The sequence below is a fragment of the Equus caballus genome, chromosome 6 (assembly GCF_041296265.1).
Source record: "Equus caballus isolate H_3958 breed thoroughbred chromosome 6, TB-T2T, whole genome shotgun sequence".
In the NCBI taxonomy this organism is placed as follows: domain Eukaryota; kingdom Metazoa; phylum Chordata; class Mammalia; order Perissodactyla; family Equidae; genus Equus; species Equus caballus.
Genome location: NC_091689.1, coordinates 52,006,711 through 52,023,315, shown reverse-complemented (window position 1 = coordinate 52,023,315; position 16,605 = coordinate 52,006,711). Strand labels below are relative to the sequence as shown.

General features: G+C 34.3%; 1 protein-coding gene and 1 pseudogene across 1 annotated transcript; both read left to right on the top strand.

Annotated features, from left to right (window-relative positions):
• Positions 1-641: 641 nt before the first annotated feature.
• LOC100065630 (putative taste receptor type 2 member 33) lies at positions 642-1,550 on the top strand. The gene has a single exon (XM_014740510.1). The coding sequence runs from the start codon at positions 642-644 to the stop codon at positions 1,548-1,550; it is 909 nt and encodes a 302-aa protein (XP_014595996.1).
• A 2,786-nt stretch (positions 1,551-4,336) lies between these two features.
• Positions 4,337-11,783, top strand: LOC100065607 (taste receptor type 2 member 19-like; annotated as a pseudogene).
• Positions 11,784-16,605: the final 4,822 nt, after the last annotated feature.

Here is a 16,605-nt window from a genome sequence, read left to right as displayed (position 1 = left end):
CAATAAATTTATACATAGTTTTCAGCAACTAGTATTTAGGGTGTATTGGCTTTCCTGGGGTTCCCAAGAATATATGAATGCCTTTGATGGGAAAGCTTGAATTCTTTCCAGAAATACGTCATTAAAAAAATAAATAAACACATAATGATAATGATCCTACTTATAAGCAAGCTCCATCAAAAAGTTTAGACATTCACTGTATGTTTTATGTATTGGATTTCTAAATTTTACTAACAAATAATGTTGTTGAACACGAATTGTGGAGAGGTTCAAAAAGGAAAAAATTGCAAAACGAGATGTCCTTATTTGCATGCTAGCAAATGAGAATTCATCTTTCACTTCAAAATCAGTTATGAAATAATCCAGCCCACGGCAAGGACACACCGTGTATAAATAGGAGACAATTTCTGCTTTTTGGGAGTAACAATGTTTTTCATAAAGACAGTATTGAGCTCTTCCATCTGCATAGTCTGGTGTTTTCCTGCTTGACATCGATCATGGAATTTAAAGAACTTTAAAACAGGGAAAACATGGAAACAAGAACTTTACTCTACATTCCAGCTGCACATAGAAGTTAAGCTCAGAACATTAAAGGAATCACTACCAGGGATATTAAACTTCTTCTTTTTTTTTTTCTAGACATGGTAAATTTACTACCAAGCATTTTTTCTGTCTTAATAACGACGGAATTTATTCTGGGAAATTTTGCCAATGGCATCATAGCACTGGTGAATTGCATTGACTGGGTCAAGAGACATAAGATGTCCTCAGCTGATCAAATTCTCACTGCTCTGGCGGTCTCCAGAATTGTTTTGCTCTGGGTACTATTAATGAATTGGTATACAGTTGTGCTCCATCCGGGTTTATATAGTTTGGAAGTAAGAATTTTTGTTCGTATTGCCTTGACAGTAAGCAACCATTTTAACATCTGGTTTGCTGCTAGCCTCAGCATATTTTATTTGCTCAAGGTAGCTAATTTCTCTAGCTTTATATTTCTTTACCTAAAGCGGAGAGTTAAAAGTGTACTTCTCATAATACTGTTGGGGACTCTGGTCTTTTTGGTTCCTCATCTTGCAATTCTATGCATATATGAGAATATTCAGACTAATGAGTATGAAAGAAACATCACTCAGAAGACCAAATTGAGGGACATTTTTCACTTCTCATATATGAATCTATTCATGCTAGTAAACTTCACACCATTTTCTATGTCGCTGACATCTTTTCTGCTGTTAATCATTTCCCTGTGGAATCATCTCAAGAAGATGCAGCTCAGTGGCAAAGGATCCCAAGATATCAGCACCAAGGTCCACATAAGAGCCATGCAAACTGTGGTCTCCTTTCTCTTCTTGTATGTCAGTTACTTCCTAGCTCTGGTTACTTTAGTTGAGAGTTATAATAGGCTGCATAATACACTGCTTGTCATGCTTTCTGAGGCTCTTGCAATGCTCTATCCTTTAAGCCACTCATTTATCCTGATTTGGGGAAACAAGAAGCTAAGACAGGCCTTGAAAACCATAAGAAAGATGATAAGATTCCCATACCATTAGCCAATTCTTTCTGAGGTAAGCAATCTAATTTTATAAAATGTTGTAAGAAATTCCTCAATATTAGGAACCAATGTGGGTTTCACATAGATATTTTTGTTGTCATCATTCAATGGTAAAATTTGTGATCTATATTTATGCGTTTTTAATAACTGACAACTTACCTCAGGTAATCATTGTTATTTTCCATTGTATTTAGGACCAAACACATGTATTGCACAGTGTATTTAGATTTATTGTTTGAACTTCCAATCTTTTGGATGGTAATGATATTCAATTATAAATAGCACATTGAGGATACATGTTTGGGAAAGAAATATTCCACCATGAATTATTTCTTCATGGTTAATAGAGAGCAACTAGAAGTGTTGTTAGGAAAAGATGCACAAAATAAAATTTCAGATTGACAAGCATATTTAGAATACATTTTATATATGTGTACAAAAAATGGTACTGAAGAATATTAGCTCCAATAGAAGTAGATGAGAAGCTTAGAAAAAAATCGAGTTATACAATAGGGTCAAGAGGAAAGAAAAATTATCATGACCTGTTTTCAGTGCTACTATGTTTCCATAAGCAGTTGGGAAAGTCATTTCCTACAGTTTTTGAATTAAGGAGATCTTTTCTGAAGTTGAAATCTGATGTCAAATTATTCAGTTTCCCCCTAAACCACCTTTGGGCCTCTGAATTGCCAATCATCTTCTCTATCTTGCTACCTAAAAATTCTTTTCAAACTTCAGATAAGAGCACTCAAATCTTCCTTATCTTAAAAATATGTTCACTACAAAAATAGTAAGAAATTATGGTACATAATTCAATGACCATTCTACATATACTAAAATAGTATCTATGATGTCTGTGCAATAATTATAGGGAATATCTTCAAGATCTGTTTTCTATAATTTTATGGAAAATGGTGAAAAAATGTGTTAATATATTATTCATAGAAAGTTCTATTATAAGAAAGAAACATATAACCTTAACAACTGAATTTACATGTCTATATTGATTCTTAGTATTATGAAATTTCGACAATATTATGTAAATCTTAAGATAAATCATTTCCACATCCTATTCATTCATCTGTTTTTAGTCATCTATGTGCCCCAGTAGAATATAAGCAGCATAATGCAAGGATCTCATCTCTCTTGTTTTCTGCTGACTCCCCAGGACATATAAGCCAGCCCATGGAGTAGTTAGTCCAAATGATATTCTGATGAGTAAATAAACATATGAATAAACCATATTAGGACTGGAAAACTAATGAAAATGAAACCCCTCACAAAATCTGCAGGTTGCATGGATTCCCGGGTTTGGTTTCTTCACCATTCAAATGCCTCTAAACAAATCCACGTACTCACACTCCCAATTTCTGCATTAGACCAGGGAAAGAAAATGTCACAAATAGGCTCCACAACATAGAGTGACTCAAACACAAAGTACATTTAATATTGCTCTTTTAGCAGTACTGCTGTGTCTGAGAAGCCTTCTGTTTACAGTTATCCAGGGAATCAGGCTGATCAAAAGTATGCCATCTTTAACAGGTGGCTTCCAAGATTACCTTGGAGTCATCTCCATTCCAGACAGCCAGGAGGAGAAAGGTGTCTGTAGGAGTGTGCATGGGGAGAGGTTTTGGTGCTGGCCTGTAAATGATACACATAATTTTTCACTCATATAGTGTTGTTCAGATTTCAGTCACGTTGTCACAACTATCTGTAAGGGAGGTTGGGAAATAAAGTCACTCTCCAGCCGAGAAAGAAGAGGAGAACATGGAATTTAGGACATGGAAGTTTAGGGCACTTTGTAATAATTCAGTTGAAATATCCAATAAGTTATTGTAAAACAAAATAAGTTTCTCCATTTAGGAGCACGGTGTAGCTTGTTTATATCACTTTGATAATTTGTAATATCCTTACATCAATCTTGAATATCAGTTCTTTTTTGTATTTCCTCATGATTTCTAAAGAATTTAAGTTCAAACTAAATGTTCCTATCTTCATAAAACCATAATTGATTCTGCTCTGTAGCATTTGTAGCTTCCTTGTGTATATTCCCAGTATATTTGTTTATAACATTTGACTTAGCTCTCACAAGGTTATGTAATAATTATTTGTAGTTATTTCTTCTGGGACTTGGAAGTGTTCTTTGAACTGGAAATAATTGCATTAAGTTATCACTGTAAATCATATTGAATCAACAAAAATACTTGATAGGTAGAAGGATCTTATTGATGAGTAACAAATAATGACAGAAATATTAAAATTTAAGATATATTTTAATTAGCTATACATTAATTTTACATTAAAATTTTTTCTAGCAATTTCTATTCAAAATCTAAAGTATTTGTGTTCAAACTTATGGCTCAGGGGAAATGAAAGTACAAATTAGTAGAAAATAATCTCTCATATTTTCACGTTTGCACAACTGACTTCGTCATTTTAGTATTAGCACAAACGGAAATTTGTAGCTGGTGCCAAGGATAAGTGGACGTGATTAGCATTTACTCTGGAAAGTATATAGTAGATGACTTGAACTACTAAGAAAGGTATTCGTGAAGCTCTGTATCTCTTAATAGAACTGTTTGATTTCTCTCTGGAATTACAAACTAAAGTGAATGAACTATTCTTTCATGAAGACCTCTGAAACGGTATTACATAGCAGAATTTTGGCTATATGTTCTGGAATTATGATGAAAACATTTATAAAAGCGTCATAAATGGGTGTCAATCTGCAACTGTTTAACTCTAAAGCTGTCAGTGAGGCACAACATTAGAAATATTTTCATAGAAATGTCGATTGTAATGAGGGCTTCCTTTCTGCTCATGGCAACAGGAGAACTCATCTTAGGAATGCTGGGAAATGGGTTCATTGGGCTGGTAACCCGCATCAAATGGATCAAGAATGGGAAGAGCTCATCAGCTGATTTCATCCTACCAGCTTGGCTATGGCCAGAGTCATCCAACAGTAGGTAACACTATTTGGTTCATTGAATGTGGAGCTATCTCCACATCTGTATGCCACCAGGAAACTAGCAAAAGCAGTTACTATCCTTTGAGCACTAACTGATCACTTAACTACCTGGTTTACAACCTGCCTAAGCATCTTCTGCTTCCTTAAGATCGCCAATTTCTCCCACTTCTTTTTCATCTGGCTGAAGTGGAGAGAGAATAGAATGGTTCTTGTGCTTTTCCTGGGGTCTTTCTTCTGATTGTCTGTTAACCTTTTAATGCAGGATGCTCTTAGTGAGTTGTGGATGAATATCCATAGAGGACGTGAAAGAAACATGACTTTGCATTAAGTGAAAATAAAATTTTCTATCTTAAATGCCTTCTTCTTCTTACTTGACCTATATCATCCCCTTTCTTCTGTTCCTGACCTCTTTGTTCCTTTGTTTCTGTCCGTGATGAGACACACCGAGAATTTGTACCTAAACCTGATGGATATAAGGGACTCCAGCACAGAGGTCCATAAAAGGACCGTGAAAATGGTGACAACCTTCTTCCTCCTCTTCATCATTTACTTTATTTCCACTCTAAGAAAAAGTTAGATCTTCCTTAAGGTACAGAGGTTTCAGGTTATGATGTTTGTTATGGTGATTTCAACAATCTTTCCTTCAGGCTACACATTAATTATAATTTTGGGAAATAGCAATCTAAGAAAAATCATCTGAGATTACTGTAAATTCTCTGTGAGAGAAGCAAAAGTTTTATCATCATAGGCAGGATTTAAAAGAACTTCCTATATTCAATGGGAAAATACATTAATAGAAGACTATGTAGGTTCGATTTCAACATTTCTTTCTCCTTGTAGGTGTTTTAGGCAGCACAGAAATTTCCCTTACAAGTGCTTTTACCTAAACATATTTTCTCAAAGTGATCTGACTTAGTGTCAGATATAAGGAAATGTCTCTGCTATGGTAACATTTGTTGATAACAAAAGATTATTTGAGACAAAGAAGATTGTAAAAATGTATAATAAAATATTAATAATTGTCTAAGTAATATACAATGCAATATGAGTGAATGTACATGAAATCAGAGTCATAGAAAGGGAAAAGAGTAATGTAATTTTTTCAAATCAAATATAGTTTTAAAATTAGAATAGAAAAAAGATTATGAAATGTTGTGAAATGTAAGTATAATAATACTTTATTTAAATATAAAAGTATAGGTAATAATCTGATGTTGCAAATTTTGGAAAGGATCTGAGACAATGGGAATTTTCATGGAACTGTAAATTGGTAAAACAACTTTGTGCAACAGTATAGCATTGCGTAATTAAGGTGAAGATGTATATCCTAAGAGAAATTAATTGCACTTCTATTTTTATATACTAAAAATCTTTGGTACATGTGCACCAGGATATATATGTAAAAGTGCGTATATCACTATTTTTCTTAATAGCTGAAATTGAGAAGTCATACAAATGTTCATCAGTGATAAAATGGATAAATAAATTATAGTATACTCATACAATAGAATTATGCACAATAATGAAAATGAAAAAATTAGATCTATGAATTTTTTATTTCTTTGTTAGAGAAAAAAGTCATAGACATAGAAAAGTAATTTGTAAAACTAAATGTATGCTCAATGCACTGTTTGGATATGTTTGTGTATATGTAGCCCTTCTTTGACTGTTGTAATAAAATAACTCAGATTTATTCATAGCAAGTGGGAATGCAAATAAGTAGGGTGGAGAATTTTGCATGCTAATCATGCTGTTAAAATATGAAAGAAAAATGATATGCTGTATTATTATGTAGAAGATATGCACATGTGTATATGAAATTTCAATAAAAGCAAAGAACTATTTGTTTAAGGTCAGTTCTGTCATAATTTTTAGAATGCAGTAAAGGAAAAAAATAGTATGTACATCATCAGAAATATGTTGGTTTTAAGTTACTCTTGATGAAGTAGTCAGTGAAATTATTCTTTCAAGTTAGCCCTGATGCTGAGAACGATGTATTTATCATAAGACCATGGAGGAGATTCGGAGTGTTCTCCTGTCATAGTGAACTCTGCCACCTAGAAACTGGATAAAGACACATTCATCAATTAGAGTTCTCCCATTTAGCTGCCACCGTCATGATCATGATCATCATCATTATGTATCATATTTAAGGGTTAATATTTGAAACGTTTACATACATATGTTGGACAATGTCTAAGTAATCTCCTAAAGGTCATTGTGGGTAACTTACCTTAGTAAATAGTAAAGGTCAAGCCAAATTGAATATATTTAGAAATTGAACGTTCTTTAGTTTAAGTGTATTACTTGAGCAAATTATTAACAGGTGATCTTAAAACCACAGAATTAAGGCACAGAGCCCTTTTGCTAACATTGGAAGTAGAATAAAAAGACTACTGAAAAATTGAGTCATGGAATAGGATTGTGTCCCTGTGATGTTGTATTACATTTTTCTCATTTGAGTGGCATTTAGTGATCAAGTTCTGCTCCTTGTCTTTCACCATAATGCAAGCCTGTGGTGATGACCCAGAATAGATAAGCTACCATGAAAGGAAATCCATTACCAGTTCCTTTCAACTCGGTGGAGGATGACTAGATGATGATTTTATCTATTCTGCAACCAAAGTTTGGGAAAAGAAATGAATTGTTAGCATTTTCTTGTTAACAATCTTAAAAATAAAAAATACTTAAGAGCTTGATATTATGTCTGTTCTATTCAGTTTCCCCATAGGAGATGATTTATAGAAGAAGAGCAAGAGTCTGTTCTTATCACTGAAACAGTAAGACTGAGAAAATGAATAATCAAGATTAAGAATTCAATATGCATAAGTAACAAACAATTATACACAGTGGAAGAAAGAATTAGTGAATTGGAAGATAACTACACAGAGTAAAACATAAAGAGACAAAGAAACGGAAAATACAGGGTAGAGCGTAAGAGACACGAATGTTACAGTTGGAAAGTCTGACACACTTCTGAAATTCTGGAAGATAGAAGAGAGAAAATGAAGTGGAATAATATTGCTGAGATTTTTTCCAAAAGTGATAAAACATTTCAATTCATTGATTTGAGATAATAAGATAATGAGATAAGATAGCAAAAAATTTAACTTACAAACACTACAGGGAACTAAAGACCAAGAGACAATCTTAGAAATAGCCAAAGAAAAAGAATAAATGATATAAAAAGGAACAAGTATTTGAAAGATTTTTAAATAAGCTTGGTATGTATCTGGGAGACAGTTATAGTTCGGTTGATTGTCAATTTAGGTTGGATCTTGCTTGGGAAAACTGAATTCCAGGATCTCTCACTCTCCTCCTAGGACCAGTGTACTAGCCTGGGCATGTTCTCATGGTAATTGAAGAAGAGCAACACTGAGCCAGCCTCAACGTGGACGTCATTTCAAACCTGTTTGTGTCACATCTGCTAATTCCCAATTCATCAAAGCAAGTTGACATGATTAAGCTCAGAGCCAAGGCTCAAGGCGGTTATCCTGCCCACAGTAGAGGATATTACAAAATTACTTTCTAAAAGCTGTAGCTACAGTGAGGGTTAAAGAATTTCAGGAAAATGAAGCAATCTATCCGACTTTACACTCTTGGTTAAATTATTCAGGTTGTTCCCATATATAAAATATGCTCATTCCTATCTGAACATCTCCCAAAGTCTCATTTGTTTACAGAGATAGGCTTGAATTCCAGGATCTTATGATCCATATTTGGTTTGGTTTGTCTCCTCTTCATTTGTTAATTAAGCAATTAAAAAGACAAGTTATCTGCCTGGCAAAGATGTAGCACACAGGGTTGAAACAGGACAGGATAACCATAACAAATAGTCCCATTCAAAGAGGCAAATAAAAGAAACATACAGCAATTCTGGCTCACAGCAATTTTGATATAATGTGGAGAAAATATTTTCATGATCCTCCACTTTCTTTTTTTTTTTTAAATTTATTTATTTTAATTTTTTTCCAGCTTTATTGAGATAAAATTGGCAAAAATATGGTAATACATTTAAAGTGATTTTTTGATATATGTATACATTATGCAAGAATTTGCACAATCAACTTAACACATCCATCACCTCACATGGTTACTTTTTTTTATGAAAAAGCTTAAGATTTACTTTCTTAGCAAAAACAATTATACAATGTAGTATTATCAACCATGATTACCATACTATGCATTAGATCCTCAGAATTTGTTCATCTGATAACTGAAAGTTTCTACCCCTTTAGTTTACCGCCCCCCCTTCCCCTACCCTCAGCTCCTGGGAACCACTTTTCTACTCTGTTTCTATAAGTTTACTCTGTCTTTCTCTTTTTGTTTTTTTAGCTTCCACGTATAAGTGATACCATGCATTATCTGTCATCTCTGTCTGGCTTACTCAGCTTAGCATAAGACCACCAAGATCCATCCATATTGTCACAAATGGCGGGATCTCCTTCTCTTTTAAGATTGAATAACATTTCAGCATATATATCTAAATACATATGTATATATATGTATATGTATATATAGCACGTTTTCTTTTCCATTCATCGATAAACAGGCATTTTGGTTATTTCCATACCTTGGCCATTGTGAATAATGCTGCAACAAACATAGGAGTACAGATTTTTCTCCCAGATAATCATTTTGTTTCCATTAGGTATATACACAGACATGAGATTGCTGGGTCATATGGTAGTTGATTTTTAATTTCTTGAGGAATCTCCATACTGTTTTCCATAGTGGCTAGAGCAGTTTACATTCCTACCTAGTGTACAAGAGTTCGCTTTTCTCCACATCCTTGCCAGAACTTATCTCTTATCATTTTGATGATAGCCATTCTAACAGGTGTGAAGTGATATCTCACTGTTCTTTTGATTTTCATTTCCCTGATGATTAGTGACATTGATCACCTTTTCGTGGAACCATTGGCCATTTCTATATCTTCTTTGGGAAAATGTGCTTGGTTCTTTGACCATTTTTAAATTGGATTGTTTGGTTTTTTGCTGCTGATTTGTATCAGTGCCTTGTATATTATGGATATTAATCCTTTATTGGATTTGTGATTTCTCCCATTTCATAAGTTGTCTTGTCACTTTGATGATGGTTTCCTTTGCTGTGCAGAAGCTTTTTAGTTTGAGGTAGTCTCACTTACTTATATTTGCTTTTGTTTCCTTTGTTTGCATAAAATCCAAAAAGTCATTGCCAACACTCAAGTCAAGGAGCCTGACACTGTTTTTTTCTAGGAGTTTTATAGTTCCAGGTTTATGTTCAATCTTTAATTCATTTTGAGTTAAGTTTTGTGTGTGATGTTAGATAGGAGACCAACTTCATTCTTTTGCATGTGGATGTCCTGTTCTCCCACACCTTTTATTAAACCTTTCCCCATTGAATATTCTTGGTGCCATTGTCCAAAATTAATTCACCATGTATGCGTGGATTTGTTTCTGTGGTCACTGCTCTATTCCATTGATCTATGCATCTGTTTTTATGCCAATATCATACTATTTTGATTACTATAACTTGTAACACAGTTTGAAATGGGAAAGAGTGATGCCTCCAGCTTCGTTCTTCTTTCTAAAGATTGTTCCACTTAGCTCTGTGACCAATTTTGAGTTAATTTTGTGTATGATATGAAGGAAGGATCTATAATCATCTTTATAAATGTGAACATGTAATTGTTCCAACTTCATTTGTTGGAACAAAGGTCATTTCCCCATTGAGTGCTTTGGTAACTTTTTAGAAATCATGGCCATGAAAGTAAACGTTAATCTGGAAATTTGAAAGAAATAAGAACTTTACTGAACATTCCAGCTACACACAGAAGTTAAGTTCAGAATATTAAATGAATCACGACAAGTAATATTAGACTTAGCTTTTTGTCTTTATACACGTGGCAACTTTACCACCAAGCATTTTTTTCTGTCCTAATAACGACAGAATTTATTCTGGGAAATTTTGTCAAGGCTTCATAGCACTGGTGAACTGCATTGACTGGGTCAAGAGACAAAAGATGTCCTCAGCTGATCAAATATTCACACTCTGGTGGTCTCCAGAATTGGTTTGCTCTGGGTACTATCAATCACTTGGTATACAACTGTGCTCCTTCAAGTTTTATATAGTTTAGAAGTAAAAATTATTGCTTGTATTGACTGGACAGTGAGCAACCATTTTGATGTCTGGCTTGCTACTAGTCCCAGCATACATTTTTTTTTTTTTTTAAAGATTTTATTTTTTTCCTTTTTCTCCCCAAAGGTCCCCCGGTACATAGTTGTATATTCTTAGTTGTGGGTCCGTGAGGTGTGGTATGTGGGATGCCGCCTCAGCGTGGCTCAATGAATGGTGCCACGTCCGCGCCCAGGATTCGAACTGACGAAACACTGGGCCGCCTGCAGCGCAGCGCGCGAACTTAACCACTCTGCCACGGGGCCGGCCCCAGTCCCAGCATACATTTTTGTTCAAGATAGATAATTTCTCTAGCTTTGTATTTCTTTACCTAAAGTAGAGAGTTAAAAGTGTACTTCTCGTTATGTTGTTAGGGACTTTGGTCTTTTTGGTTCCTCATCTTGCAGTGCTATGCATGGATAATAATATGCAGACTAATGAGTATGAAGGAAACATCACTCAGAAGGCCAAATTGAGGGACATTTTATACCTTCCAAATGTCACTCTATTCACACTAATACACTTCATACCCTTTACTATGTCCCTGACATCTTTTCTGCTGTTAATCATTTCCCTGTGGAAACATCTCAAGAACATGCAGCTCAATGGCAAAAGATTCCAAGATCCCAGCACCAAGGTCCACATAAGAGCCATGTAAACTGTGCTCTCCTTTCTCTTTCTATATGCTGGTTACTTCCTGATTCTAGTTATCTCTTTTTTTTTTTTTTAATATTTCATTTTTCCTTTTTATCCCCAAAGTGCCCCTGGTACATAGTTGTATATTTTCAGTTGTGGGTCCTTCTGGTTGTGGCATGTGGGACGTTGCCTCAGCATGGCCTGACGAGCAGTGCCATGTCCGCGGCCAGGATCTGAACCGGTGAAACTCTGGCCCACAAAAGTGGAGCACGCGAATTTGTCCACTCAACCATGGGGCTGGCCCCCTCAGTTTGGAATTTTCATAGTCTGCAGAACAAACTGGTTTTCATGCTTTGCCAGGCCCTTGGAATGTTGTATCATTTAAGCCAGTCATTTATCCTGATTTGGGGAAACAAGAAGCTAAGAGAGGCCTTGAAAATTATAAGAAAGATGATAAGATTACCAGACCACTAACCAATTTTTTTTAGGGAAGCAATCTAATGTTACAAAGTATCATAAGAAATTCCTCAGGATTAGGAAGCAATGTCTATTTTACATAGATATTGTAAGTTATCATCTTTCAATGGAAGAATTTATGAGCTATATTTATGCACTTTTGAGAGCAGACAACTTATCTCAGGAAATCATTTCTATTTTCATTGTAATTAGGACAAAACATACGTACAACAGTGTGTTTAGATTTCATTGCTCGAACCTCCAGTTGTTTGGATGGTAATGATTTTCAGTTCTAAATTACACATTGAGTATGTATGTTTGAGATAGAAATTATTCCATCATGAAATTCTTACTTCATGGTTAATACAGAGCAATCAGAACTGCTGTTAGGAAACGATGCACACAATAAAATTTGAGTGAAAAACATTTAGAATAAATTTTATATATGTGTGCAATAAACAGTACTGAAGAAAATTAGATTTAATACAAGTAGAAGAAAAGCTCAGTAAAAATCAAGTTGTACAACAGGGAAGAGGGAGAAAAAAAAATGATCATGACCTGTTTTCTATTGCGCAATGTTTTCATATGCACTTAGGAAAGTCATTTCTTACAAGGTTTTGAGTTAAGAATATCTTTTTTGAAGTGGATCTGAGATCAAATTTCTAGTTTTCTCCAAAACCGCCTTTGGGCGTCTTAATTGCCAATCATCTCCTCCATCTTGCTACATAAAAATTATTTTTAAACATCAGATAAGAACACTCAAATCTTCCCTATCTTAAAAATATGTTCACAAAAAATATGTCACAATATGTATATAATTCAGTGACCTTTCTGCATATATCAAAATGGAATATATTATATCTATGTAACAATTATATCAACTATCTTGAAGATCTATTTTATCATAATCTTGTGGAAAATGATGAAATAGAAAGCGTGTTAACATATTTTTGATAGCAAGTTATAAGAAAGAAATGTATAACCTGTTCAACAACGGAATTTACATGTCTATATTAATTCTTAGTTGTATGAAATTTTAACATTATATAAACCTTGAGATACATCATTTCCACAGCTGATTTATTCATTTGTTTTTAGAAATCTCTCTGCCCCAGTAGAATATAATCAGGATAACGTGAGGATCTTGTCTATCTTGTTTTCTGCTGACTCCCCAGGACATAAAAGCCAGTCCATAGAATAGTTAGTCCAAATGATAATCTGATGAATGACTAGATGAATGGGTGAATAAACCATATTAGGACTGGAAAACTAATGAAAAAGAAACCCCTCAGAAAATCTGCAGGTAGCATGGATTTCCTGGTTTTGTTTCTTCACCATCCAAATGCCTCTAAACAAATCTGCACACTCTCAGTTCCAATTTCTGGATTAGACCAGAGGGAGAAAATGCTACCACCAATAGGACCCAAAATGTAGAGTGACTCAAACACAAAGTACATTTAATACTGCTCTTTCAGCAGTACTGCTGGGTCTGAGGGGCCTTCTGTTGGCAGTTATCCAGGGAATCAGGCTGATCTAAAGTATGCCATCTTCAGCATGTGGCTTGCAAGATTGCCTTGGAGTCATCTCCATTCCAGACAGCCAGGAGGAGAATGGCATATGGAGGAGTGTGCATGGGGAGAGTTTTGGGGACAGATCTGTAAATGGTGCACATAATTTTCATTCACGTGACCTTGTTCAGATTTCAGGCACGTTGCCACGACCATCTGTAAGGGATGCTGGGAAATAGAGTCTCTCGATAGCCCAGAAAGGAGAGGAGAACGTGGAATTTAGGACACAGAAGATGGAGGGCACTTAGAAATAATTTAATTGAAATAACCAATAAGTTAATGTAAAACAAAAGAAATTCCCCCGTTCGAAAGCCTGGTGTGGCTTGTTCATGTCACTTTGAAAATTGGTATATGTCCTTACATCAGTCTGAATATCAATTCTTTTTTCTATTTCCTCATGAATTCTAAAGAATTTAAGTTTGAACTAAATTTTCCTATCCTTATAAAACCATAATTGATTCTGCACTGTAGTGTTTCTAGCTTCCTCATGTACAACCCCAGTATATTTTTCTTATAACTTCGAATTTAGCTCCTACAGTGCTGTGTACTAATTCTTTAAATTTTTTTGTTCTACAACTCAGGTATGTTCTTTCAACTGGAAATAATTGCATTTAATTATTTCCATAAATCATCTTGAATCAACAAAAATATTTGACAGGTAAAAGGATCTTACTGAGGAGTAACAAATGATGGCTGAATTATTAAAATTTAACTTTAATCTTAATTAACTACACAGTTAATATTGAACTAAAATTCTTTCTAGCAATTTCAGTTCAAATCTAAAATATTTGCATTCAAACGTACGGCTCAGGGAATATGAAAGTACAAATTAGCAGAAAATAATCTCTCTCATATTTGCATGTTTATGCACCTGACTTCATCCTTTCAGTAATTAGCACAAATGGAAATTTGTAGCTGGTGCCAAGGATAAGTGGACATCATTAGTGTTTACTCTGGAAATTATATAGTAGGTGACTCAAACTACTAAGAAAAGTATTCATAAAGCTCTCTGTCTTTTAAAATGTTTGGCTTATCACTGGAATTACAATATAAATAGAATGAACTATTCCTTCATGAAGATCTCTGAAATTATACTACATGGCAGAATTTTGACTTTACATTGTGGAATTATGATGAGAACATTTACAAAGGCATCATAAATGGATGTCAATCTGTAACTGTTTAACTATAAAGCTGTCAGTGAGGCACGGCATAAATATTTTCATAGAAATGTCACCTGGAATGAAGGTCTCCTTTCTTGTCGTGGCAATAGGATAACTCATCTAAGGAATGCTAGGAAATGGGTTCATTGGACTGGTAAACGTCATCGAATGGATCAAGAATGGAAAGGTCTCATCAGGTGATTTCATCCTTTCCAACTTGGCTGTGGCCAAAGTCATTCAACTGTGGGTAACTCTATTTGGTTCATTTAATGTGGGTCTATCTCCACATCTGTATGCCACCAGGAAACTAGCAAAAACGCGGTCACATTCTTTGGACACTTACTGATCACTTTACCTGGTTTGCAACCTGCCTAAGCATTTTCTGCTTCCTTAAGTTGGCCAATTTCTCCCACTTCTTTTTCATCTGGCTGAAGTGGAGAGTGAACAGAGTGGTTCTTGCAATTTTCCTGAGGTCTTTTTTCTTACTGTTAATCTCTTAATGCAGGATGCTCTTAGTGAGTTGTGGGTGAATACCTGTAAAGTACAGGAAAGAAATATGACTTTGTACTTAGACAGTAATAAAATGTTCTGTCTCAAAAGCCTGTTCTTCTCAGGTTGACCTATGTTTTCCCCTTTCTTCTGTCTCTGACCTCTTTGTTCCTTTTATTTCTGTCCTTGCTGAGACACACCAAGAATTTGCTGCTCAACCTGATGGGTATGAGGGACTCCAGCATAGCGGCCCGTAAAAGGGCTGTGAAGATGGTGACAACCTTCTTCCTCCTCTTCATCATTTACTTTGTTTTCACTCTACTAGCAAGTTGGATCTTCCTTAAGGTATAAAGTATCAGGTTATGATGTTTCTCATCGTAATTTCAACCATCTTTCCCTCAGGCCACTCATTAATTATAATTTTGGGAAACAACGAGCTAAGACAGATGACCTGAGACTACTGTAGCATCTTACATTCTCTCTGGGAAAAGCAAAACCTTTATCTTCATAGGCAGAATTTAAAAGGGCTTCTTATATTCTATGGGAAAATAGCTTAATAGAAGACCTTGTAGGTTCATTTTCAATTTCAATTTTTCTCTCCTTGGGTCCGTTTAGGTGTGGTTAAATAGCAGTGAAATTTCCATTGTAACTACTGTTAGTTGATCATATTTTCTCCAACTAGTCTGATTTAGTGTTCAATTAAAGGAAATATCTCTCCTATAATAACACTTACTGATAACAAAAGATTATTTGAGAAGATTATATAAATATATAATAAAATGTTAATAAATGTATAAGTAATATACAACGCAATATGAAAAAATGTATTTGAAATTACATTCATAGAAAGGAAAAGACTAATGCAATTTTTCCAAGCTACAGATAATTTCAAAATTACAATAGAAAAAGGATTATAAAATGCTAAATATAACATAAGTGTAATAATACTTTATATAAATATAAAAGTGTAAACATTGGTCTACCGTTACTAATTTTGGAAAGGATCTGAAGCAATAGAGATTTTCATACACTATTCATAGGATTATAAATTAGTAAAACAACTTTGTGCAACAGTATGGCATTATATAATTAAGGCAAATTTGTATATCCTAAGACACATTAATTGAACTCTTGTTTTTATACACTCAAAAACTTTGGTACATGTGCACCAGGATATATATGCAAAAATGTGTATATTAGTATTTTCATTAATAGATGAAATTGAGAAGTTGTACAAGTGTCCTTTAGCAATAAAATGAATAAATAAATTATGGCATACTGATACAATACAATAGGATACAATAATGAAAATGAACAAATTAGATCTATAAATTTTTTAGTTCTTTGTTAGTTAAAAAAAAGAAAAAGACATAGACACCCAAAAGTTATTTTTAAACTATAATACATAACCAATGTAATGTTTGCATGTTTTTTGTATACGTAGAACTACTTTGACTGCTGTAATAAAATAACTCAGATTTATTCATAGTAGGTGGGAATGCAAATAAGTAGGGGGAGAATTTTGCTTGCTAATGATATTATTAAAATATGAAAAAAGATATATTGTATTGTTAGGTAGAGGATATACACATGTGTGTAGGAAATGGCAATAAAAGCAAA

Coding starts and splice junctions, on each gene's coding strand:
- LOC100065630 (XM_014740510.1), top strand. CDS start 642: ATGGTAAATTTACTACCAAGCATTTTTTCTGTCTTAATAACGACGGAA.